Source organism: Ovis canadensis, chromosome 6, assembly GCF_042477335.2.
Source record: "Ovis canadensis isolate MfBH-ARS-UI-01 breed Bighorn chromosome 6, ARS-UI_OviCan_v2, whole genome shotgun sequence".
NCBI lineage: Eukaryota > Metazoa > Chordata > Mammalia > Artiodactyla > Bovidae > Ovis > Ovis canadensis.
Window position 1 is genome coordinate 62564769 of NC_091250.1, and position 26237 is coordinate 62591005.

A 26237-nucleotide genomic window follows, 5' to 3' on the forward strand; every position below is an offset into this window, starting at 1 on the left:
GATCTCCCTGCAGTCCAAGAGATTCTCAGGAGTGTTCTCCAGCACCACAATTCAAAAGCATCAGTTCTTTGGTTCTCAGCCTTTTTTATGGTCCAATTCTCACATCCTTTCATGACTACTGGAAAAACCACAGCTTTGATTTTAAACTTTAAGACCACACTATTTGTGGAAATACATGTGAATTTGATGATATTTTAAAAGGATGTTATTTTACTACTTTAGTGATTTGGTATAAATCAGTTCTTGGAATTTGTCAGTCTACCAGTCAGCCATATTGAGTATGAGTGAAGTTTTGACAGTACTTTTCCATTTTGGTATATAGGCTGTTTATTATTTGAGGTCAGCAAGAGGTAGTTTTTATTAATCTCATTTTAAGTCATGAAAAATGACTTATTCTCTCTAAATTGTTATTTTTTGACAATCTACATGTGAGGATTCACTTATTTCCATACAAAATTATTTAGGCAGTAAATGTATGTTAAGAAAAATATGAAGAACAAGGTTTTTAAAAATTTAGTTTTTCCTTGTTGAATCTAAGAAGTTACACATTTAGAGAATCATGTGATGGATTCTTAGACTCTGTTAGAAAAATAATAAAGACATTTCTAAGGATCATGTCAATGTTCTGCATTTCTTTTTCTTGTATTCTTTGTGATGTTGCCGTAAGGACTTACATTTTAAACTGGACTATATAAAGAAACCTCTTGTGCTCTGTGATTTTTTTTTTTTTTTTTTTAGTTTTTAAGGAGGGAGTTTATCTGTTTTTTTTTGGGGGGGGTTAATTTACAAATCATGAGTTGGATAAGAAGATGATTGAAGATGTGGAAGAATGTGGAAAATTTGAATTTAGTATTGGTTGTAGTTTGATATCAGTTAAGTTGGATTATTTATTTTTAGTCAATATGTTCATATACTATACTTTTGATGTGAAGAATACCTTACTAGATAGAATTCTTAAAGCATGTTAGTTTGACTTAGTCTGAAATTTAATTTGTTGGTTTTGTTTGAAATTCAACTCTCTTGACTATAGCCTGTGTTTTGGGTGGCAGGTTAGTAATTGCCCTTTGTTTTATTTCAGATCCATGCCTGTCACTGAGTCCACCATGCTTCACAGAAGAAGATAGATTTAGTCTAGAAGCTCTTCAAACAATACATAAACAAATGGATGATGACAAAGATGGTGGAATCGAAGTAGATGAAAGTGATGAAGTAGGTGGAGACCCTTTTTCACTGATATTCTCTTGTAACAGTGTGACCAAGTTTATAGTCTTGAATTTTCCCATTATTCCTTATATGACTCAACTCCATTTTCCTCGTCTTTAGTTTTTTTTTTTTTATGTTTTAATTTTACTCTTTGTATTTAGCATGATTTTTTCTCTTTTTCATGCATATATGTCTTCCCAGTTTTATAAGAATCCTTGGCTTCATGTACTTGTGTTTCTCAAACATATATTCTGTTCTGTGTCACCTATTTCTGTTTTATAAACCACCACCACATTTCGTCATCTAAAACAACAACAATTTGTTATTTATCCTGGTTCTCTGGGTTGATCGGGCTTTGCTGGGTACATTTTGTGTTCCCACAGTTATGGCCCAGGATCACGGTGGCAGTTGTATTCAGTTGTGATCTCTTGTGGGCTGAAATATCTCAGATGACTTCTTCCCCTTCAGTCTCTCCATTTGGCAATTACTAAGCTGTCATCATTCAGGGGGCTAGCTCAAACTTCCTCATAACATGACAACTGGCCTTCCAGGTGGCAGTGTTCCAAGAAAACAAGTTCCCATGTGAAAGTGCTTATCATACCCCTGCTTGCCAATACCTGTTAATATCAAATTTTAAAACAAGTTAATTGGCTGAATTCAGAGTGTGTGTGGGATAGGATTATATGAAAATATTAATGCCAGTATATGTGGTTTATTGGGGGTCACCGGTGTCATAGTTGCCTGTAACCACTGTACAAATAAATAATGCTTTTTTTTTAAAGGATTCTCACCTTACCCCTGGTCTGGTGTCCCTTTTAGTTTTCTTTGTAGAAATTGTGTTCTTTGTTTGATTATGGTCTCATTCTTACCAAATTTCCTGGTCATCTTTTAGGTTTGTTCAACCTTTTTGTTGTATCTGTCACTGTTGACACTGTTTCTCTTTTAGTTTATATAATACTAAATTACATTTTTTTCTACATTATCTTATGTTGTATAACAGTGACATCTTCTCATCACACTGTTGTCTAATCACATTGTTATGTAACAGTAGCATTCTCTAAAGATCCATTTTTTACCTGCTGTATCCCTGGTGGTTAAATGGTAAAGAATATGGTCTCCCACCAGTATGGGAGACCTAGTTTCGATCCCTGGGTCAGGAAGATCCCCTGGAGAAGGAAATGGCAACCCACTCCAATGTTCTTGCCTGGAGAATTCAATTCACAGAGGAGCCTGGAGGGCTACAGTCCATGGGGTTGCAAAGAGTTGGATACGACTGAGCGACTAACACTTTCAATACCTTCATAAAACATTTGCCTTGAAACTCCTCATCTGTTTTTAGGTTACTCTTATTTCCTCCATCTCTAAGTCAGTCCAGATTCTGACCTACATGTATGGCCTTCTGCCTGATGTCTTTTGAGGACTCTTGTTTTCAGCTTAGTTTATCTAAAACAAAATCCCAGATCCTCTCTTTGAAATCCTCAATGGCACTTGTGGACCTATTTCTCCTTTTTTTTTTTTTTCATTTGTTTCTTTTTTTTAAAAAATCTTGAATTCTTACATGTGTTCCCAAACATGAACCCCCCTCCCACCTCCCTCCCCATAACATCTCTGTGGGTCATCCCCATGCACCAGCCCCAAACATGCTGTATCCTGCGTCAGACATAGACTGGCAATTCAATTCTTACATGATAGTATACATGTTAGAATGCCATTCTCCCAAATCATCCCACCCTCTCCCTCTCCCTCTGAGTCCAAAAGTCCGTTATACACAGCTGTGTCTTTTTTCCTGTCTTGCATACAGGGTCGCCATTGCCATCTTTCTAAATTCCATATATATGTGTTAGTATACTGTATTGGTGGTGTTCTTTCTGGCTTACTTCACTCTGTATAATCGGCTCCAGTTTCATCCATCTCATCAGAACTGATTCAAATGAATTCTTTTTAACGGCTGAGTAATACTCCATTGTGTATATGTACCACAGCTTTCTTATCCATTCATCTGCTGATGGACATCTAGGTTGTTTCCATGTCCTGGCTATTATAAACAGTGCTGCGATGAACATTGGGGTACATGTGTCTCTTTCAATTCTGGTTTCCTCGGTGTATATGCCCAGCAGGGGGATTGCTGGGTCATAAGGTAGTTCTATTTGCCATTTTTTAAGGAATCTCCACACTGTTCTCCATAGTGGCTGTACTAGTTTGCATTCCCACCAACAGTGTAGGAGGGTTCCCTTTTCTCCACACCCTCTCCAGCATTTATTGCTTGCAGATTTTTGGATCGCAGCCATTCTGACTGGTGTGAAGTGGTACCTCATTGTGGTTTTGAATTGCATTTCTCTGATAATGAGTGATGTTGAGCATCTTTTCATGCGTTTGTTAGCCATCCGTATGTCTTCTTTGGAGAAATGTCTATTTAGTTCTTTGGCCCATTTTTTGATTGGGTCATTTATTTTTCTGGAATTGAGCTGCATAAGTTGCTTGTATATTTTTGAGATGAGTTGTTTGTCAGTTGCTTCATTTGCTATTATTTTCTCCCATTCAGAAGGCTGTCTTTTCACCTTGCTTATATTTTCCTTTGTTGTGCAGAAGCTTTTAATTTTAATTAGATCCCATTTGTTTATTTTTGCTTTTATTTCCAGAATTCTGGGAGGTGGATCATAGAGGATCCTGCTGTGATTTATGTCGGAGAGTGTTTTGCCTATGTTCTCCTCTAGGAGTTTTATAGTTTCTGGTCTTACATTTAGATCTTTAATCCATTTTGAGTTTATTTTTGTGTGCGGTGTTAGAAAGTGATCTAGTTTCATTCTTTTACAAGTGGTTGACCAGTTTTCCCAGCACCACTTGTTAAAGAGATTGTCTTTACTCCATTGTATATTCTTGCCTCCTTTGTCAAAGATAAGGTGTCCATATGTGTGTGGATTTATCTCTGGGCTTTCTGTTTTGTTCCATTGATCTATATGTCTGTCTTTGTGCCAGTACCATACTGTTTTGATGACTGTGGCTTTGTAGTAGAGCCTGAAGTCAGGCAAGTTGATTCCTCCAGTTCCATTCTTCTTTCTCAAGATTGCTTTGGCTATTCGAGGTTTTTTGTATTTCCATACAAATCTTGAAATTATTTGTTCTAGTTCTGTGAAAAATATGGCTGGTAGCTTGATAGGGATTGCATTGAATTTGTAAATTGCTTTGGGTAGTATACTCATTTTCACTATATTGATTCTTCTGATCCATGAACATGGTATATTTCTCCATCTATTAGTGTCCTCTTTGATTTCTTTCATCAGTGTTTTATAGTTTTCTATATATAGGTCTTTAGTTTCTTTAGGTAGATGTATTCCTAAGTATTTTATTCTTTTCGTTGCAATGGTGAATGGAATTGTTTCCTTAATTTCTTTTTCTACTTTCTCATTGTTAGTGTATAGGAATGCAAGGGATTTCTGTGTGTTGATTTTATATCCTGCAACTTTACTATATTCATTGATGAGCTCTAGTAATTTTCTGGTGGAGTCTTTAGGGTTTTCCATGTAGAGGATCATGTCATCTGCAAACAGTGAGAGTTTTACTTCTTCTTTTCCAATTTGGATTCCTTTTATTTCTTTTTCTGCTCTGATTGCTGTGGCCAAAACTTCCAGAACTATGTTGAATAGTAGCGGTGAAAGTGGACATCCTTGTCTTGTTCCTGACTTTAGGGGAAATGCTTTCAATTTTTCACCATTGAGGATAATGTTTGCTGTGGGTTTGTCATATATAGCTTTTGTTATGTTGAGGTATGTTCCTTCTATTCCTGCTTTCTGGAGAGTTTTTATCATAAATGGATGTTGAATTTTGTCAAAGGCCTTCTCTGCATCTATTGAGATAATCATATGGTTTTTATTTTTCAATTTGTTAATGTGGTGAATTACATTGATTGATTTGCGGATATTGAAGAATCCTTGCATCCCTGGGATAAAGCCCATTTGGTCATGGTGTATGATCTTTTTAATGTGTTGTTGGATTCTGATTGCTAGAATTTTGTTGAGGATTTTTGCATCTATGTTCATCAGTGATATTGGCCTGTAGTTTTCTTTTTTTGTGACATCTTTGTCAGGTTTTGGTATTAGGGTGATGGTGGCCTCATAGAATGAGTTTGGTAGTTTACCTTCCTCTGCAATTTTCTGGAAGAGTTTGAGGAGGATAGGTGTTAGCTCTTCTCGAAAGTTTTGGTAGAATTCAGCTGTGAAGCCGTCTGGACCTGGGCTTTTGTTTGCTGGAAGATTTCTGATTACAGTTTCAATTTCCGTGCTTGTGATGGGTCTGTTAAGATTTTCTATTTCTTCCTGGTTCAGTTTTGGAAAATTGTACTTTTCTAAGAATTGGTCCATTTCTTCCACGTTGTCCATTTTATTGGCATACAACTGCTGATAGTAGTCTCTTATGATCCTTTGTATTTCTGTGTTGTCTGTTGTGATCTCTCCATTTTCATTTCTAATTTTATTGATTTGATTTTTCTCTCTTTGCTTCTTAATGAGTCTGGCTAATGGTTTGTCAATTTTATTTATCCTTTCAAAGAACCAGCTTTTGGCTTTGTTAATTTTTGCTATGTTCTCTTTTGTTTCTTTTGCATTTATTTCTGCCCTAATTTTTAAGATTTCTTTCCTTCTACTAACTCTGGGGTTCTCCAATTCTTCCTTTTCTAGTTGCTTTAGGTGTAGAGTTAGGTTATTTATTTGACTTTTTTCTTGTTTCTTGAGGTATGCCTGTATTGCTATGAACTTTCCTCTTAGCACTGCTTTTATAGTGTCCCACAGGTTTTGGGTTGTTGTGTTTTCATTTTCATTAGTTTCTATGCATATTTTGATTTCTTTTTTGATTTCTTCTGTGATTTGTTGGTTATTCCGAAGTGTGTTGTTCAACCTCTATATGTTGGAATTTTTAATAGTTTTTCTCCTGTAATTGAGATCTAATCTTAATGCATTATGGTCAGAAAAGATGCTTGGAATGATTTCGATTTTTTTGAATTTATCAAGTTTAGATTTATGGCCCAGGATGTGATCTATCCTGGAGAAGGTTCCATGAGCACTTGAAAAAAAGGTGAAGTTCATTGTTTTGGGGTGAAATGCCCTATAGATATCAATTAGGTCTAACTGATCTAATGTATCATTTAAAGTTTGCGTTTCTTTGTTAATTTTCTGTTTAGTTGATCTGTCCATAGGTGTGAGTGGGCTATTAAAATCTCCCACTATTATTGCATTATTGTTGATTTCCCCTTTCATACTTGTTAGCATTTGTCTTACATATTGCAGTACTCCTATATTGGGTGCATATATATTTATAATTGTTATATCTTCTTCTTGGATTGATCCTTTGATCATTATGTAGTGGCCTTCTTTGTCTCTTTTCTCAGCCTTTGTTTTAAAGTCTATTTTATCGGATATGAGTATTGCCACTCCTGCTTTCTTTTGGTCTCTATTTGTGTGGTATATCTTTTTCCAGCCCTTCACTTTCAGTCTGTATGTGTCCCTTGTTTTGAGGTGGGTCTCTTGTAAGCAGCATATAGAGGGGTCTTGTTTTTGTATCCATTCGGCCACTCTTTGCCTTTTGGTTGGGGCGTTCAACCCATTTATGTTTCAGGTAATTATTGATAAGTATGATCCCGTTACCATTTACTTTATTGTTTTGGGTTTGGGTTTATACACCCTTTTCGTGTTTCCTGTCTAGAGAATATCCTTTAGAATTTGTTGGAGAGCTGGTTTGGTGGAGCTGAATTCTCTCAGCTTTTGCTTGTCTGTAAAGCTTTTGATTTCTCCTTCGTATTTGAATGAGATCCTTGCTGGGTACAGTAATCTGGGCTGTAGGTTATTGTCTTTCATCACTTTAAGTATGTCTTGCCATTCCCTCCTGGCCTGAAGAGTTTCTATTGAAAGATCAGCTGTTATCCTTATGGGAATCCCCTTGTGTGTTATTTGTTGTTTTTCCCTTGCTGCTTTTAATATTTGTTCTTTGTGTTTGATCTTTGTTAATTTGATTAATATGTGTCTTGGGGTGTTTCGCCTTGGGTTCATCCTATTTGGAACTCTCTGTGTTTCTTGGACTTGGGTGATTATTTCCTTCCCCATTTTAGGGAAGTTTTCAACTATTATCTCCTCAAGGATTTTCTCATGATCTTTCTTTCTGTCTTCTTCTTCTGGGACTCCTATAATTCGAATGTTGGAGCGTTTCATATTGTCCTGGAGGTCTCTGAGATTGTCCTCGTTTCTTTTAATTCGTTTTTCTTGTTTCCTCTCTGATTCATTTATTTCTGTCATTCTATCTTCTATTTCACTAATCCTATCTTCTGCCTCCATTATGCTACTATTTGTTGCCTCCAGAGTGTTTCTGATCTCATTTATTGTGTTATTCATTATATTTTGACTCTTTTTTATTTCTTTTAGGTCCTTGTTAAACCTTTCTTGCATCTTCTTAATCATTGTCTCTAGGCTATTTATCTGTGATTCCATTTTGATTTCAAGATTTTGGATCATTTTCACTATCAATATTCGGAATTCCTTCTCAGGTAGATTCCCTACTTCTTCCTCTTTTGTTTGGTTTGGTGGGCAACTCTCCTGTTCCTTTACCTGCTAAGTATTCCTCTGTCTCTTCATCTTGGTTATATTGCTGCGTTTGGGATGGCCTTTTTATATTCTGGTAATCTGTGGAGTTCTCTTTATTATGGAGCTTCCTCACTGTGGGTGGGGTTCTATCAGTGGCTTGCCAAGGTTTCCTGGTTAGGGAGGCTTGTGTTGGAGTTCTGGTGGGTAGAGCTGGGTTTCTTCTCTCTGGAGTGCTGTTTTTGAAGACAATGGTCTGCTTTTCTGGTTGCCTGATGTTCTCTGCCAGCCTACAGAAGTTGTTTTGTGGAGTTTGCTCAGCGTTGAAATGTTCTTTTGAGGAATTTGTGAGGGAGAAAGTGGTCTTCCTGTCCTATTCCTCCGCCATCTTTTTCTGAATCCTATTTCTCCTTTTTTTAAAGTCTTCTAAGTCAGGAGTTGGCAGACTTTAATGTAAAGGACCAGGTTAAGGGTTGAAATGTATCCCACTCCCTAAATATTTTGAAGTCCTAACCCCCAGAACCTCAGAGTGTGAACTTATCTGGAAATGGGTTTGTTTCAGGTGTAGTTATTTAATAGGCACGTATAATGGAGTAGCATGGGTCCTTAGTTCAGTATGACTGGTGTCTTTGTAAGAGAAGAGAAAACCATGTGGAAAGGCAGATATGGGGGGAAGATTATCATGTGACAGTGGAGGCAGAGATTGGAGTTGTGAAGTTACAAGTCAGGGAATGACAAGAGTTGCTGATGACCCCAGAAACCAAGAGAAAGGTATCAAACAGGTTGTCCCCTAGAGCCTTTGAGAGAGCATGGCCCTGCTAACACTTGATTTCACATTTATAGCCTCCTGACCTGAGAAAGAATGAATTTCTGTCATTTTAAGCCATTCAGTTTATGGCACTTTATTACAGCAGCCCTAGGAAACTAACATAGGCTAGCTGATAAATATTTCAGATGTTTGTGGGCCATATAATCTCTGCTGTATCTACTCATCACTCCCGTTGTAGTGCCAAGCAGCCACAGACAGTATATGGAGTAATGGTCATGACTGTGTTTCAATAAAACTTTGTTTGTACAAAAACAAGTATTGGGCTGTAGTGTGTCAACCCCTGCTATAAATGAAATTTTGTGTTTTTAGAATTAATTCCTCCTTCCTCTTTTCCACTTATCTGTTCTAGTTATTGTTCCATTTTAATCTAGGTATTTATTATTTTATGGGTAGATTATCACTTCTACATTTTTCTTTTCTAATTCATCATGCATATCACTTTGAGAATGTTTTTCTCTAGCTTAGAAGTTTAACAGTGATTTGTTAGTACTTATTAGATCAGATATTAACTCTTGAGTCTTTTTTTTTTTTTTGACTGTCTCTGCATCAACTGATTTCTGCTTACTGAGCTAATAATCTCTTCTCATTGGGTTTAAATCATTTTGAATTGAGTTCAGTTCCAGTAATACCAAAACATGGCTTCAGTTCAAAATAGTCAAATTTATTTGTTCACTTTTAGAACTACAGATGACAGGATAGTCCTATTTTACATTGTTCTCAACACTAAGAGTCGGACACGACTGAGTGACTTCACTTTCACTTTTCACTTTCATGCCCTGGAGAAGGAAATGGCAACCCACTCCAGTGTTCTTGCCTAGAGAATCCCACGGATGGGGGAGCCTGGTGGGCTGCTGTCTGTGGGGTCACACAGAGTTGGACACGACTGAAGCGACTTAGCAGCAGCAACAGGAACTTAAAAAGTATTTGCAGTATGTAAATATATTCTATTGGTCAAAAAGTAGAGTAAATGAAATGAAGTTGATGGGTTGTTTTACTTACTAGAATGTAACAAAGTAGTTGTCATTTATTAAGAGTCACTTTGTTATACTGAGTAATTCTTTCTCTCAGCATCATCAACATTTTTTCTCTCTTCCACTACGAAGACACACAATATAGGACACACAATATACACAACAAAATTAAGCTATAAAAGTACTTTTAGTTTTTTAGTAAAGCATTTAAAAGTAATGCTCTAGATTATTAGTGATAAATTGTTCATTCTAATCCTTTCAAGATTGTCTAAATGGTTTATTTAGTTGCCAGTATATTTACTTAGGATCTTGAAGATCAATATTCTAATGTTAAGTTTTATTTACTCCATAAATTATTACTATCCATATGAATTATGGAATAAATAGCATTTTATGTTCATATCTTTGATACTCTTTGTAAAGGAAATTATATTCTCTAGACTGAATAGATTTCCTGAAAATATTGTTGTACATTTTCTTAATCATTTACAGTATTAGTTTGATCAAACTCCGTGTCAGCTCAGAGTGTCTAGTGTTAAGTAGATGAGTGCCCTGTTCAGTTTCATAATTCAGTCCATCAATTAAATTGGAAATAACTTTTAACACTAAACCATGTACTGGGTTGAAAGGTTATAATTTTAAGTTATTACACTAATGGTGCTGTATTCCTCTGATTTTTGGTATTACTGAGGAACTAATAATTGTTTAACATTGTTTTAGGTTAAGAAATATATTAATTCAGAGGGATTATTTTGGGGAGAGTTAGAGGTGGGACTGGAAGAGCATATGTGGTTAATTTGGAAAGTTTTGGTATTAAAAAATGTTAAAAAAAAGATTAGTGTGTACTTTCACTTTTTAAAACTAGAATAGTTTTAGATAGCTACATTTCAGAACTTATAAATTAAGATTGGTTCAGTTTTAGCCTAAATAGGTTAGATTTTTAAATATTAAAATCTACATAATAAAATTAGTCTTGTTATTGATATATCAGGTTATAAATATTATTACTGGGGTTTTTTCTGACACCAAGCAGTTTTTCAGTTTTCTAACACCCAACTGCATTTCCAGGAATTCAGTTCTGACACTCTCTACCTGGAGATAGTATCAAATCCTGAGTTAAAGGACTCAGTCCCATTATACTGCCCTTACTTCAGGTGCCAGCCACAAATCTCTGGTTATGTTTATGAACTTTAGCCGACTGGCTTTGAATCTGAGATTCCCATGGCTCTTTCCTCAGATTTGAAAATTTGCTGAGTATGTATCTGAATAAAACGAGAACATGAATTCAAAACATACATGCACCACAGGTTCATAGCAGCATTATTTAAAGTTGCCAAGATATGGAAGCAACCTAAGCATCCACCAATAGATGAATGGGATAGACGATATGGTATATAATAGAATATGACTTAGCCATAGAAAGAGTGAAATTTTGCCATTTGCAGCAACATGGATGGACTTTGAGGGTATTATGCTGTTAAGTGAAATAAGTCAGACAGAGAAAGACAAATACTGTACGATACCGCTGACGTGTGAAATCTAAACATACAACAAATTAGTGAATAATACAAAAAAGAAGCAGAGTCACGGTACTGAGAGCAAACTGTGATTACCAGTGGGGAGAGGGAAGTGCTGGAAGGAGCAATATAGTGGGCATAGGATATTAAGAGGTAAAATCTGTTAAGCTACAAGGATATATTGTACAACACAGGGAATATAGCCAATATTTTGTAATAACTATAAGTAGACTAGGGCCTTTAAAAATTGTTAGTCACTATTGTACACCTGTAAGTTAGATAATATTGTTCATCATTTGTACTTCAATAAAAAGAGAAAATTTGCTTCAATGGCTCACAGAACTCAGGAGAACACTTTACTAATGTTTACTGGTTTATTAAAAAGAATACAACTCTGGAACAGCCAAATGGAAGAGATGTACAGGACAGGGTTTGATAGAAGGGGCATGAAGCTTTCATGCCCTCTCTGGGCATGCCACCTTCCCAGCACCTCCCACACCGTGATGGGTACACTAGCTGTCTGAATCTCAGGAGTTTTTACAGAGCTCAGTTTTCCCAGAGGTCACGTGAGTGGTACTAAAATTTCCAATTCTCTAATCACTTGGTCTTTTTGGTGACCAGCTCCATCTTGAGGCTGCCTGGAGGCCTGACCCTTACTCATCTCATTAGGGTGAACTCAGGTGTGATCAAAGGAAAAAAGAACACTATCACTGAGGAAATTCCAAGAGTTTTAAGAGCTCTATACCAGGAACCAGGGATGAAGAACAAATATATTTGTTATTCTATCACAATTATAAAAATATTTAACTATGGAAAAACGCAAAAACTCATATTATTTAATTATTAAAAGTACATTCAATGGGAAAGATCTGTTCCAATAGTGTGTTATATATAGGCAGGTATTAAGTAAGCTTATGCAGATAATTGACAGCCTGTTTGAATGTATTTGATTGCATAATAGTTTCTAGAATTACAAGTTATTTTAATCTTTTTACCTCATCATCAGATATTAAGTGCTCCAGTATGTGAGGTGTTACCATTATCTCTGTGCCAAACAAAGTAAGCATGACTGTATAATTTATACTTCAGTGGGATTCTTATTCAGTCTTTTAAATTTTAATGAGATTCCAAATATTTTGTAATGTAAATAAAAACTATAAAACAAAGCTTACGTTTAAAGAACCTAGAATTCTATTGGTATGATACTTAACCTTTAATGTTTAAAAACAGAAGACGATATCTTTCTCTTTGTATTTCTTTTAATATTAATATTTAAAAGCAAATATAGCATGTGTCTCTGTTTTAATAGTACCCCAAAGAATCTAGAAATCCATTGTACAATATGGTAGCTACTAGTATGTTTGTGTATTGAGCACTTAAAATTCAAGTGTGTTATATGTGTAAAATGTGCTTCAAATTTGGAAGATTTATATAACTATAAAACATCTAAACTTTGAAATCTTGATTACCTGTTGGAAATGGTTATATTATGGACATACACACTGAGTTACATGAAATACAAAATTTGTTTTACTTGTTTCTTTTTACTTTTTAATGTGACTCCTAGGAAATTTTAACTCACAATTTATTTCTATTGGACAGGACTGATCTTGGAGACTATAACGTATTGCAAGTGTTAAGGAATAGGTGTTTAATTCTGAGTTTTTGGACCAGTTTGGTGTCTTCAGTTCATTACAGCTGTGTCTTGATTTGTATTTCTTCAGTGTCTCTTTTTTAAAGTGAATATTAATACTGCATCATTAGGAAACCTTACTCAGAAATTTTAAAATACTTAATTTCTTGTGACTTTTTGAATCAAAGTATTGCTTTTAAAAGTATTTTGGATTAAAAACTTTTTACTGTGGTATAGTTTCTTTACAGTGCTGTGTTAGTTCTGCTGTACAGCAGAGTACATCAGTTATGAGTGTACATATATCCACTCTTTTTTTGATTTCCTTCCCATTTAGGTCACCACAGATAATTGAATAGAGTTCTTTGTGCTATACAGTAGGTCTTCATCAGTTATTATTTTACACGTGTGTGTGTTAGTTGCTCAGTCGTGTCTGACTCTGCAACCCATGGACTATAGCCTGCCAGGCTCCTCTGTCCATGGAATTCTCCAGGCAAGAATACTGGAGTGGGTTGCCATTCCCTTCTCCAGGGGATCTTCCCGACCCAGGGTTTGAACCTGGGTCTCCTGCACTGTGGGCAGATTCTTTACCATCTGAGCCACCTGGGAAGCCTATTTTATACATAGTAGTACTCTTGCCTGGAAAAATCCCGTGGACGGAGGAGCCTGGAAGGCTGCAGTCCATGGGGTCGCTGAGGGTCGGACACGACTGAGCGACTTCCCTTTCACTTTCACTTTCATGCAGTGGAGAAGGAAATGGCAACCCACTCCAGTGTTCTTGCCTGGAGAATCCCAGGGACAGGGGAGCCTGGTGGGCTGCTGTCCATGGGGTCGCACAGAGTCGGAAATGACTGAAGTGACTTAGCAGCAGCAGCAGTGTAATATATGGCGGTCCCTATCTCCCAGTTTGTCCCATCTCCCCCTTCTGGTTAACTGTAAGTTTGTTTTCTACATCTGTGACTCTATTTCTGCTTTTTTTCATCTGTACCATTTTTCTATATTCCACATATAAACAATATGATACAATATTTGTTTTTCTGACTTCACTCTGTGTGACAGTCTCTAGGTCCATCCATGTCTCTGCAAATGGCAATATTTTCATTCCTTCTTAGGGCTAAGTAATATTCCATTTTAATGTATGTACCACATCTTCGTTGCCCATTTCTCTATTGATGGGCATTTAGTTGCTTCCATATGCTGGCTATTGTAAATAGCGCTGCAATGAACATCGGGGTGCATGTATCCTTTCAAATTATGGTTTTCTCCAGATATATGCCTACGAGTGTGATTGCAGGGTCATATGGTAGCTCTATGCAGCTTAGTATCAAAAAAAACCTAATCAAAAATGGGCAGAAGACCTAAACAGACATTTCATCAAAGACATATAGATGACCAGCAAACACATGAAAAAATGCTCAACATCACTGGTTATTCCCAGAGAAGGGAATTCTTTAAGTTTTAGAGAAATGCATATCAAAACTACAATGAGGTATCACTTCACACTGATCAGAGTGCCAGTTATTAAAAAATCTACAATAAATGCTGGGGGTGAGGAGAAAAAGGAACTCTCCTACACTGTTAGTGGGAATATAAATTGGTGCAGCCACTATGGAGAACAGTATGCAGGTTCCTTAAAAAAACTAGCAATGTTGCTTGAAAAAAAAAAAGTTTAGAATAATAGTTAGCATTTGAAAATGCTGATTGGAAGCTTAATTTTTTTCTCACATGCCCTTTGTTTTTGGTCATATGAGAAAGCATTTTCTCTTCTAGTTTATTTGTTTATTTGATATTGAGCTAATATTGGGTATCTGCTGTATGCCAGATACTCAAGTAGACCTTGGAATACGTCAGGAACAAAACAGAAAAAATTATATAAATCTTCAAGCGCTTGCTAACATTCTAATGGGGCATGTGGGAAGGCAGACTAAACAAACCAAGCAGGGAAAGGGGGATCAGACAGGTAGATAATGGATAGCTACAGCTGTAGCTTTAAATAGAATGTCATGGCAGAACCCATTAAGAAGATAGCACTTAAAGTGTATACTGTGTGCAGTGCTTGGACAAGAGAATAAATATCTGGCAATTTTCCAGAGCTGTTCTAAAACTGAAATTGGAGGACTGGGGATGTTTTAGATTAGAAACAGGATGTATGGCTTTTGCTCTCTAGGTCATTGTCTTCTGACTCAAGATCAAGGAGACTAGGTGTCAGTATATGCTGAATTTGTGACCTGCTTAGATTGACGTGTTGATTACAGTTAAGTTTGCATGTTCTGTTAATACTGAAGATATTTTGGACAGTGAAGGTACTTGATTAACAGGTAATTTAAATGAAATTATTGAATGGTTTTGTGGCCCTGAGCTCAGTAGTAGCAGGCAGTGAGAATTGACATTATTACTGCCTACTAAGTGGCTGGAAATTTTATTAAATTTCTAGTGTATATGAACTTTGTTTTCTGTTTTTACTTTTCCTCCTTTTATATTTAAAAATTTTTTTTCCCTTTTTCTACTTTCTCTTCCTTTTTATTTATTCTTCCTTTCGTTCATGTCATTTTGAATAGTTTCAGTTTTTGTTCTTAGTTTGTTTTATATGTATATAAATATAAATTATATATATATAAATTTATATATACATATAAATTTCTGTGAAAAATCTGATTGTACCTTGTATTTCAGTTTTTCTTAGCTATTCTACCTGAAAAACATCTTTGTCATCATTTATATGTACCCCTTTCAGAAGACTTAGTTTTAACCACACAGATATATCTGTCTGAAACAAGGAGAGTCACCTAAGAAAACAGGCAAAAGTAGGGTCAGAAAAAAATTGTAGATAATACATTTTAAAAAAGGATCACTGAGTTTTGAATTTCATGGAGTACTGTTTCTAAAGGAATGTTGTTGGTGTTGTTTAGTTGCTAAGTTGTGTCTGACACTTGCGACCCCATGGACTATGGCCCACCAGGCTCCTCTGTCTGTGGGGTTTCCCAGACAGAAATACTGGAGTGGTTGCCATTTCCTTCTCTAGGGGGTCTTCCTGACCCAGGGATCGACCCCACATCTCTTTCATTGGCAGGCGAGTTCTTTACCACTGAGCCACCAGGCAAGGTCTTCTGAAGGAATGACTGCATGCATTCTTCTCATTTTCTAAGTTAAAATGTCAACTTATGCATTATTATCTATTATATAATAAATTCTCCCCAACTTAATGGTTTACTAAGTCACTCATGGTTTTATCATCTCACAGTGTCCATGTGTCAGAAACCCAGGTGCAGTTTAGCTGGGTTTCCTGGCTCTGAGCCTTTCACAAGCTGCAGTTAAGATGTCAGCTGGTGTACTTCCTGGAGGTCCAGTGGTTAAGACTTCATGCTCCCAACCCTGGGGTCACAAGTTTGATCCCTGGTCAGGGAACTAAGATCCTGCATGCTGAGTGGTGTGGCAGGAATAAAACAAAAAGATGTCAGGTGATACTGCAGTCATCTCAAGGCCTGATTTGGGGAGGATCCCCTTCAAGGCTGACATATGTGGCTGTTGGCTCCCCAGGTCCTCACTGGTCATTGGTTGGAGATGTTGGTTCTCTGTCTCATGGCTGTCTCCATAGGGCAGTGGGTTTCACTCAGTGAGTGAGAGGGAGCTGAAGGGAGAGTGTAGGGTGGGGACAGAGAAGGAAGCAGGAAGAGTAACCACATCTTGGAAGTGACGTTTCATGCCTTTTTCACTGTGTTCTGTCTAAAATGAGTCCTTAGGTCCAGCTGATCCTCAGGGGAGGCAGTTACATTGGAGCATGGATAAGAGGATGTGGGGATTATTATGAGCCATGTTAGAGGCTGCTTACCATGGTTTGTTTTTGTTTTCTGCTAACTAGAGATATTTGATAGGAACTTCTCAAGCCACAGGATTATAAAAACAATAAAATTATATGACTTCCTTCAAAAGGGTTCGTTTTATAAGCGACCCACAGTAAGACATTTCATGTTTATCTTTGTAGTGTGTGTACTAGGCTCACAGTTGTGTCTGACTTTGCAACCCCATGGACTGTAACTCGACAGGCTCCTCTGTCCATGGGATTCTCCAGGCAAGAAAACTGTTGTGGTTTGCCATTCCCTTCTCCAGGGGATCTTTCTGACCCAGGGATTGAACCCTGGTCGCCTGCATTGCAGGCCGAGTCTTCACCACCTGAACCACCAAGGGAAGCCCATGATGACTCATTGGAAAAGACTTTGATGTTGGGAGGGATTGGGGGCAGGAGGAGAAGGGGGCGACCGAGGATGAGATGGCTGGATGGCATCACTGACTCGATGGACGTGAATCTGAGTGAACTCTGGGAGTTGGTGATGGACAGGGAGGCCTGGCGTGCTGTGATTCATGGGGTTGCAAAGAGCTGGACACGACTGAGCGACTGAACTGAACTGAACATTTTAGAGCATGTTAAATTTGATTAAAATGATCTATTGAGTAGTGCTTTACACGCACAAATGTACAAGTACAACAAAATTTGACTGAAGGATCACTTGGCATTCACCCAAAAGGACAGGTGGGACAAAGTAAACTGAAGAGAGTAGGTGTGAAAGAATTCTTGCTGTTAAATTATAATTATTGAGGTATTTTCCTGTATGCTGAGATTTTTCATAGTTTCATAGTTCAGTTATTTAAAGATTTGATGCCATAAAAACAGGCTTTAGTTCTGGAAAATAGTAGCAATAAGCATACAACGAGAGTAGCGGAGAACATTAATAGTTATTCCATAGAAAAAAGTTTGTCTATGGAAAAACTGGGAAATAGCTAATTTGCTTTTGTTACTGTAGGACTTCTCAAGCTTCTATTTGTGGATTTATATACTAACATAATAGAAAACATTTATTTAGCATTTACTGTTTCTTCCACAATTGGAAGCACTTTGCACACACTCTGGTATGGACTCCTCATAGCAACCCTAGAAGCTAAGAATATACAATAATTATCTATTTTCAGGCAAGGAAGTCCATTTAGGGAGATCAGGCAAATGCCCAGGGCCACTGGCTTAAAAGTGATAAAACAGACTGAACCCATGTTCTTGATTTCTAGTCTGTGTTGCCTTTCTGTGTTAATGTATATCATTAATCTCCATCATCAAGCCCTCCCTGATACAATTTATAAATAAATAGCTGTATATAAGTAGTGTGTGTATAAAAATATTTTTACTATACAGTATATACATACACGGGCTTCCTGTGTATGTATAGAATTCGCTTGCCTGTGCAGGGGATGCGGAATCGATCCCTGGGTCAGGAAGACCCCCTGGAGAAGGAAATGACAACACACTCTAGTATTCTTGCCGAGAAAATTCCATAGAGGAGTCTAGCGGGCTATATATAGTTCCTGAAGTCACCAGAGTTGGACATGACTTAGTGACTGAGAAACATATACATACATGCTGCTATATCGGTGTTATGTTTTTAAAATGTTTACACAAATATAAGTTAAAAATGATATAAGATTACATACAAATGGAAGCTCTAATATTTTCTCCCTTCAAAGTGGATTAGATTTTACATCCCTTTGGCGTCTGGGCAACCAAGTTTGGAGACCGCTGCAGTAATGAATCGTGAAGCAGCGTCTGTTATCTGTCTTGTAGGCTTCACTCCATTTTTGTAAGTACAGCAACTGTGAGAACGCTTCCCGAAAGCAAGTTCCTAAACACTAATAATGCTAATATTCTCCTCCAGTTTACCACTGTTCATTGTGTACAGGTCTCTTTACTAATAGTGCATCAGTTACTGATACTCTTATGGTGACTGCCCTGTTTCTTATGATTGAAATTAGCTCTGATACTATGATACCTTTAAGAAATTATATTGTGGCTGGGCTTCCCTTGTGGCTCAGCTGGTGAAGAATCTGCCTGCAATGTGGGAGACCTGGGTTCGATCCCTGGGTTGGGAAGATCCCCTGGAGGAGGGATAGGCTACCCATTCCAATGTTCTGGCCTGGAGGATTCCATGGACTGTATAGTCCATGGGGTCGCAAAGAGTCGGACACGGCTGAGCGACTGTCACTTCACTTCATTGTAAGAATGGAGGAGAGGTCACACTCTTTATACTAATTTAGAAAAAGGCAGGAGATGACTGAGGCAGAAAATTTAGATATCGTTTTGATGAGTGACTCAATGATTAAAATCTATACTTTATTTCCTTTGAACAGTATGCTTTTTGTAAATTTATGATTTTTCATTTTAGATGCAGATTCTTTTAATTTTTAAATTGAATTTTTACTTGACATGTGTCTAATTATTGATCTGTAGAGATCACAAAAGAAGTAATGATTTTGAACACCTTTGAAGAAGAGTCTGTGCAAGAAATACCCTTCTCTTATCAGGAGGAAGTCATCTGTTTGGGTTTATGCACAGTATTGTTTTTAAATTTTATTTTATTTTAAATGGAAAGATAGTTACAATATTGTGATGATTTCTGCTGTACATCAACATGATTCAGCCATAGGTTTACATATGTCTCCTCCCTCTTAAACCTCCATTCCACCTCCCTCCCCATCCCACCCCTCGAGGTGGTCACAGAGCATGGGCTTTGGGTTCCAAGTCATACAGCAAATTCCCACTATCTGCTTTACGTACGGTGATATATATGTTTCAGTGCTACTTTCTCAAATCATCCCACCATCTCTCTGCTTCACTGTGTTCTCTATGTCTGCATCTCTGTTGCTCCACTATGGATAGGTTCATCACTATCATCTTTCTATATTCCATATATATACCTTATATATATTCCATATATATACCTTAATATAGGATATTTGTCTTTCTCTTTCTGACTTACTTCACTTTGTATGATAGGCTCTAGGTTCATCCACTTCATTAGAACCGACTCAAATGCATTCCTTTTTATAGTTGAGTACTATTTCATTGTGTATATGTAAGACGTTCAAACTGGTTTTAAAAAAAGGCAGAGGAACCAGAGATCAAATTGCCAACATCTGCTGAATCATCAAAAAGCAAGACAGTTTCAGAGAAACATCTATTTGTGCTTTATTGACTATGCCAAAGCTTTTGACTATGTGGATCACAATAAACTGGAAAATTCTGAAAGAGATGGGAATACCAGACCACCTGACCTGCCTCTTGAGAAATCGGTATGCAGGTCAGGAAGCAACAGTTAGAACTGGACATGGAACAACAGACTGGTTCCGAATAGGAAAAAGAGTACGTCAAGGCTGTATATTGTCACCCTGCTTATTTAACTTCTCTGCAGAGTACATCATGAGAAATGTTGGGCTGGATAAAGCACAAGCTGGAATCATTGCCGGGAGAAATATCAATAACCTCAGATATGCAGATGACACCACCCTTATGGCACAAAGTGAAGAACTAAAGAGCCTGTTGAAAGTGAAAGAGGAGAGTGGAAAAATTGGCTTAAAGCTCAACATTCAGAAAACGAAGATCATGGCATCTGGTGCCATCAGTTCATGGGAAATAGATGTGGAATACAGTGGAAACAATGGCTGGCTTTATTTTTCTAGGCTCCAAAATCACTGCAGATGGTGACTGCAGCCATGAAATTAAAGACCCTTACTCCTTGGAAGGAAAGTTATGACCAACCTAGATAGCATATTCAAAAGCAGAGACATTCCTTTGTCAACAAAGGTCCGTCTAGTCAAGGCTATGGTTTTTCCAGTGGTCATGTATGGATGTGAGAGTTCGACTATAAAGAAAGCTGAGCGCTGAAGAATTGATGCTTTTGAACTGTGGTGTTGGAGAAGACTCTTGCGAGTCCCTTGGACTGCAAGGAGATCCAACCAGTCCATCCTAAAGGAAATCAGTCCTGGGTGTTCATAGGAAGGACTGATGTTGAAGCTGAAACTCCAATATTTTGGCCACCTGATGTGAAGAGCTGACTCATTTGAAAAGACCCTGATGCTGGGAAAGATTGAGGGCAGGAGGAGGGACGACAGAGGCTGAGATGGTTGGATGACATCACCGACTCAATGGGCATGAGTTTCAGTAGGCTCCAGGAGTTGATGATGGACAGGGAGGCCTGGCATGCTGCGGTTCATGGGGTTGCAAAGAGTCAGACATGATTGAGTGACTGAACTGAACTGAACCACAACTTCTTTATCCGTTCATCTGGCAACATCTAGGTTGCTTCCATGTCCTAGCTATTGCAAATAGTGCTGCAGTGAACACTGGGGTGCATGTGTCTTTTTGAGTTATGTTTTCCTTAGGGTACATGCCCAGTAGTGGGATTGCTGGATCGTATGGTAGTTTCATTCCTGATTTTTTTAAGAAATCTCTATACTATTCCCCATAGTGGCTGTATCAATTTATGTACAATTTTTGATACCTTGTGACACATCAAAATCTGTTAAGTACCAAATATGTTTATCACTTTGCCTCATCTCTTCTCTGTTCTCATGTTCCTATAGCTTGTGTGCTGTGCTGAGTTCCTTCAGTTGTGTCCGATTCTTTGTGACCCAATGGACTATACCTTGCCAGACACCCATCCATGGGATTCTGCAGGGGATCTTTCCAACTCAGGGATCAAACCCACGTCTCTTACATCCCCTGCATTGGCAGGTGGGTTCTTTACCACTAGTGCCCCATGGAAAGCCCCAACTATAGCTTGCTATTCAAAATAATTTGGAGGCTATAGACATGTTTGGAAACAAGGCAGAAATGAGGTTGGGGCACTCTTCTACTTTGCATTTAGCCTATAGAGTGAGGAAATAAAGGCAGTGAACCCTTAGGACAAAGGGATTGCTGTAGCCAGATCTGCAGGCCTCAAGGGAGAGAAGTGGATGAAAACATTTTTTATCTTTTGAAAGGTTGCTGTAAGGAATAAATCGAAGGGTGTCCCAGGATAAGCAGGAGCTTGTTAGAAATGCAAAATTACAGGCCCATCCCAGCAGTACTGGATCAGAAACTTAGGGATAGAGCCCAGAAATATGTGTTTTAACATGTTCTTCCATGATTCTGATGCCCACTCTTTACTTAATAAATCTTTACAGTTTTTGCACTATGCTTTTGTTAACGGTTTTTATAATGTCAGGCATTATATTTGGCTGCTGTGATAGTCTCGGGCCCTGAACTTTGTGATTTCACTTTGGCCACGTTCCAAAGGAACGTTACAGACCTGCGGTTACTATGAAACAGGGCTGTGTGTGTTTTTTTGGGGGAAGATTCTTTGCTTTTGTTAAGTAAGGTGGTTCTATAGACTAGAATAGTTATGAATCATTGTATAAATTATTGGGACAGATCTTAAGAAGACGTCTCATTTTATAGTTATATAAATATAATTAGAATGTTTCTTAGGTTCTAAGTTTTCTATCCTGCTGCAGCGTGTGTTTACTTGAGTACCTGGGCTCTTACATCTTTTCTTGACCATTATATTAATATTACCTATTTACTAGACTTCCTCTTCTTTCTCTTATTTTTGCAATTCATTTACCAGCTGCTATTGTTATCTTTTTATGATAGTTGATAAGAACTAACTCTCCTGCTGCTGCTGCTAAGTCGCTTCAGTCGTGTCCGACTCTGTGCGACCCCATAGACGGCAGCCCACTAGGCTCCCCTGTCCCTGGGATTCTCCAGGCAAGAACACTGGAGTGGGTTGCCATTTCCTTCTCCAATGCAAGAAAGTGAAAAGTGAAAGTGAAGTCGCTCAGTCATGTCCCACTCAGCGACCCCATGGACTGCAGCCCATCAGGCTCCTCCGTCCATGGGATTTTCCAGGCAAGAGTACTGGAATGGGGTGCCATTGCCTTCTCCGACTAACTCTCCTAGAATGTTTCAATTCACTAACCTCCTTCTGTGTCAAAGCAAGTGCCATAGATACCAGAAGACTTTCTCTTTTATAACCATCCAAACTGTCTCACCTCTACCCCTTCTTGGGGGTAGAGGTGATTTATTATAGTAGGTTCCCTCTTCTTTATGGTTCCTTAGTCACAGGTCATTTGAGAATACCATTGGTCCTATGTAGTTCAGTTATATATAGATTGAATATTAGGCTTTTGTTGTAGGACCTTAAATACAACAAAAATTTCTGTGGAAAGGTGGGTTTCAAACAGCAAATAAATGCTCTTGCATGCAACTGGGAATTAATAATTTGTGGCATGAGATCTGTATATAAAGACCACAAAACTTCTGAACTATTTTATGGTGTTGAAACTTTTGAAATTTTTGTCTCTTTCTCGGAGTTCCCACATTCCCTGCCTCATCTGGTAAATATTTTAGCCTTTTCCTCCAAATAATACCTGCTTTAGTATCCTTAAGTCATACCAAATGATAATTATGTATTTTAATTTAATTGACTTCTCATTCCTGTTGATTAATTGTTAAAGTGCCTTGCAGAGGGTTTCGTGTTGAGTACTGTTACAGACTGGAAGGGGGCAGCAGCGTGGGAGCATGCATCAGGACCTGCATCTGTGCTCCTTCAGTTCCAGCCCAACTGTACTGCCAGCCCCGCTCTCTCGTCCCCCTCCTTTCCTGGGCACTCGCTGGATCACAGCATGGCACTGCATTTATGTAATTTTTTTTTTTTTGAGAGTTTAGCACTCTTCACATTATTGTAAAAGATCTCTGAGTTCCAGTGGGTACAGAACCTATTTATTCCCATTTCACAAATGAATTAGATAAAATTGTACCTTTGCTGGAACATTAACTCTGTCTGCTGTTTATTGTGATTATGGACAGGATGACCATATGATTCATCATCCAAACTGAAATCCTTTTCAGAATGAAAGGAGGTCATATGAGTAACTACACGAGGGCGGCAGTTGTGAGTGAGGGGTGCCCCAGGCAAGTGGGGCAGCATAGTCACCTCACTGTGTGTCTTATCGCAGGTTCCCGTTGTACTGCTTATCTTTATCTTTGTCTTGCTCCTTTACTAAGTTGTTGTTAAACTGATCTAAGTTTGTGCCAAGGTTTGTTCTGTTAGCAAAGCTTTTTGGATCTATTTCAGTTTAGTTTATCATCTTAAGTCCTTTTACATGGTATAATTTGTTTTCTAGTAACATGGCAGAGACTTGAGCATTTTTCTATTACTTTTTCGTAGAGTTAAGTGATCTCTCTCTCTCTGTCTGTTCTTTAGAAATAATGTAGTTTAACAATATTTTCTGTATTAATACTTGCTGACCCTTTCATTGCTTTTTAGTTTTTTTTTTTTTTGTAGTTTGCTGGCTTTCCGTCATTTTTTTGTATGTGAAGAATTCAGTCTAAATTCTCCTTTGGACTTATCCAGTGTTCAGCCTGCTAGGCAGAAAGGAGCAGAACAAAGATGCGGATTGGTTGTGTCAAGGTCGCTTTCCTTTAAGAGGGGACAGTAAGTGTCTGTCAAACAGCTTACCTCGGTAGTGCTGACCAGGTGATTCCTGATTGACTGAATTAAGATTCCATTCCTGGGAGAGGGTGAAACTGTAATTAAGTATTGTCTTGGTTTAGTGATGTGGGGCTTAGCATAAGTGACTTCATAATGGGCCCGTTGACTTTAACAGTTCTCCCTTTTTGATCAGACTTCAGCCTGAGAGGTGTAATCAAAATTTAAGGTGTTAGTGTCTCTGCCAGCTACTGCTCTGAAATTCTAGCTGTTTTTGCTGACCCTCTGTGTGGTGTTGACAGGTTCAGGTTCACATTTTTTAAGTTGGTCATTCTCTTCATTCCTTTTCTGATATTCCAGTCTTAGGGAGAGCACTTGTTTAGTGGTTAGTAGCTATGAACATCCACTTAAAGGTTTTGAGAGAATGCAGCATACCAGGGAGACACTATGGTTATTACAAGGATAATTCTTAATATCTGGGGTTGATTTTGAAGCCATGGTCCGCAAGACCCAAACCACTCAGATTCAAATAAGTCAGAGACAGACTTGATTGAAAGAGTCACTTCGTTAAGCCAAGTGGCTTGTTCAGTGATCTTATATTGTTGAGTTTCGGCTCCCCCAGGAGTGTTAACCTAGGTTAAGCAGGTGGTGTTAGCCACAGCACAGGCACCTTCTTGCTCAGCTAAAAGATAACCAAGGGCTATCCCATTACCATGAACAACTTTGGTCAGAGAGTTAAGGATTTTTGTTGAACACCTGCCATCAAACAACTTTGGCCAGAGAGTTAAGGATTTTTGTTGGACACTGCAGTCTGCTTTTGCAGCAGATTCTGTAGTATCTTCAAGAGTAAAGGAGAGGTTCTTTATCAGAGCCTCAGATTTGTACTCACTTCTAACCAAGGTGGCTCAGATGGTAAAGGATCAAATGAGGGAGACCCGGGTTCAATCCCTGGGTTGGGAAGGTCCCCTGGGGAAGGAAATGGCAACCCACTCCAGTATTATTGCCTGGAAAATTCCACGGACGGAGGAACCTGGTAGACTATAGTCCATGGGGTCGAGACGAGTTGGACACGACTGAGTGACTTCACTTTCACTTTCTAACCAAGGAAGGAAGTAGGGACCTGCCAAAGGAAGCAAATCCTGGATCATGAATGCCTCCTGTTAGATTCCTTCTAACTTGTCGATGTAAATTCAGGGGAGTTGACCAATGAGGTATTTCACTTTGACTGTGGACGGTTAGGGCTGCAGTTAGCTCACCTAAGAGGCATTGCTAAGTTATGTGCCAGCCATGTAGGCATTCATAAGTCCAAGGAGAATGATAATCAGCACTGACAAAGATAAATCCTGTCAAGGCACAGACTACTCCTGTGAAAGTGGTACTGTTAATGGATCCATTTGTCTGTTCCAAGCCATGGGTCAGTTAGGTTTTCAGTGAATTTGAGAAGTAAATCTCCTAGCCTGAAATTAAAAAAAAAAAAAGTTCTAAATTCCTTGCAAAGGTGGGTGCTGCTGGCAAGATTTTTTCTGTGATTGAGAGTAGGTCCAGTTTAAATGATCCTAAGAACATGCAGGTGCAAATGTACCGTGATTTGTATAGGTATTTGAGAAAGTACAATTATAATTGGAGAAAGGTTAGAACAAGGCTGTGGATGTTCTGGCTATAAAATTTGGACTCTGACTTCCAGGGGGTTTGATTGTAGTTTGTTCGTTCCCTCCCTTCTTCCTTCCTTCCTTCCTTCCAGCCTTCTTCCCTTGTTTGTAGTTTATGTTGACATTGGGAACAGACAGAAAATTGGGAGGACGAGGGGGTCTCTAGCATCATGGACAAATTGGAATTTTTTGAAATGAAATTCAGCAGTCTGAAAGGTTACCTCTGTTAGCAGTGGCTTGGGAGATATGGATGATGGCTTTATCTTTATAGGCCAGTAGCAGAGTAAAGGAAAGAAAGAGAAGAAGCAAGCGTTTCGTGTTTAGTAAAGTATGAAGTCTTGACCTAGCAGCTTGGATGGAAGTAGTCTACCTTGATGTTGGCAACTTCTCTAACTGGTCAGTTTGATTTGTGGATCTCCAGTGCTTGTACAGGACCTGATGTCAGGTGGAGCCTTCAGCCGTGAAACGTGTACCCAAGTTTTAATGCTTTCTAGTTTCACTGTAGTGTCAGTGCTCAGAAGCACTTGATAAGGTCCCTTCCAGTGGGGCTTAGGGGTTGTCTTCCTCTGATGCTATTTCCAGAA

At 38.2% G+C, this 26237-nt stretch overlaps 1 protein-coding gene across 2 annotated transcripts in view; it reads left to right on the top strand.

The window, feature by feature from the left end:
• STIM2 (stromal interaction molecule 2) overlaps positions 1–26237 on the top strand; it is a 183721-nt gene that overhangs the window by 67879 nt on the left and 89605 nt on the right. For both annotated transcript variants that reach the window (XM_069593824.1, XM_069593825.1), the window contains exon 2: positions 1079–1209. In XM_069593824.1, the coding sequence (XP_069449925.1) occupies positions 1079–1209 (131 nt within the window). The remainder of the gene's footprint in view (positions 1–1078; positions 1210–26237) is intronic.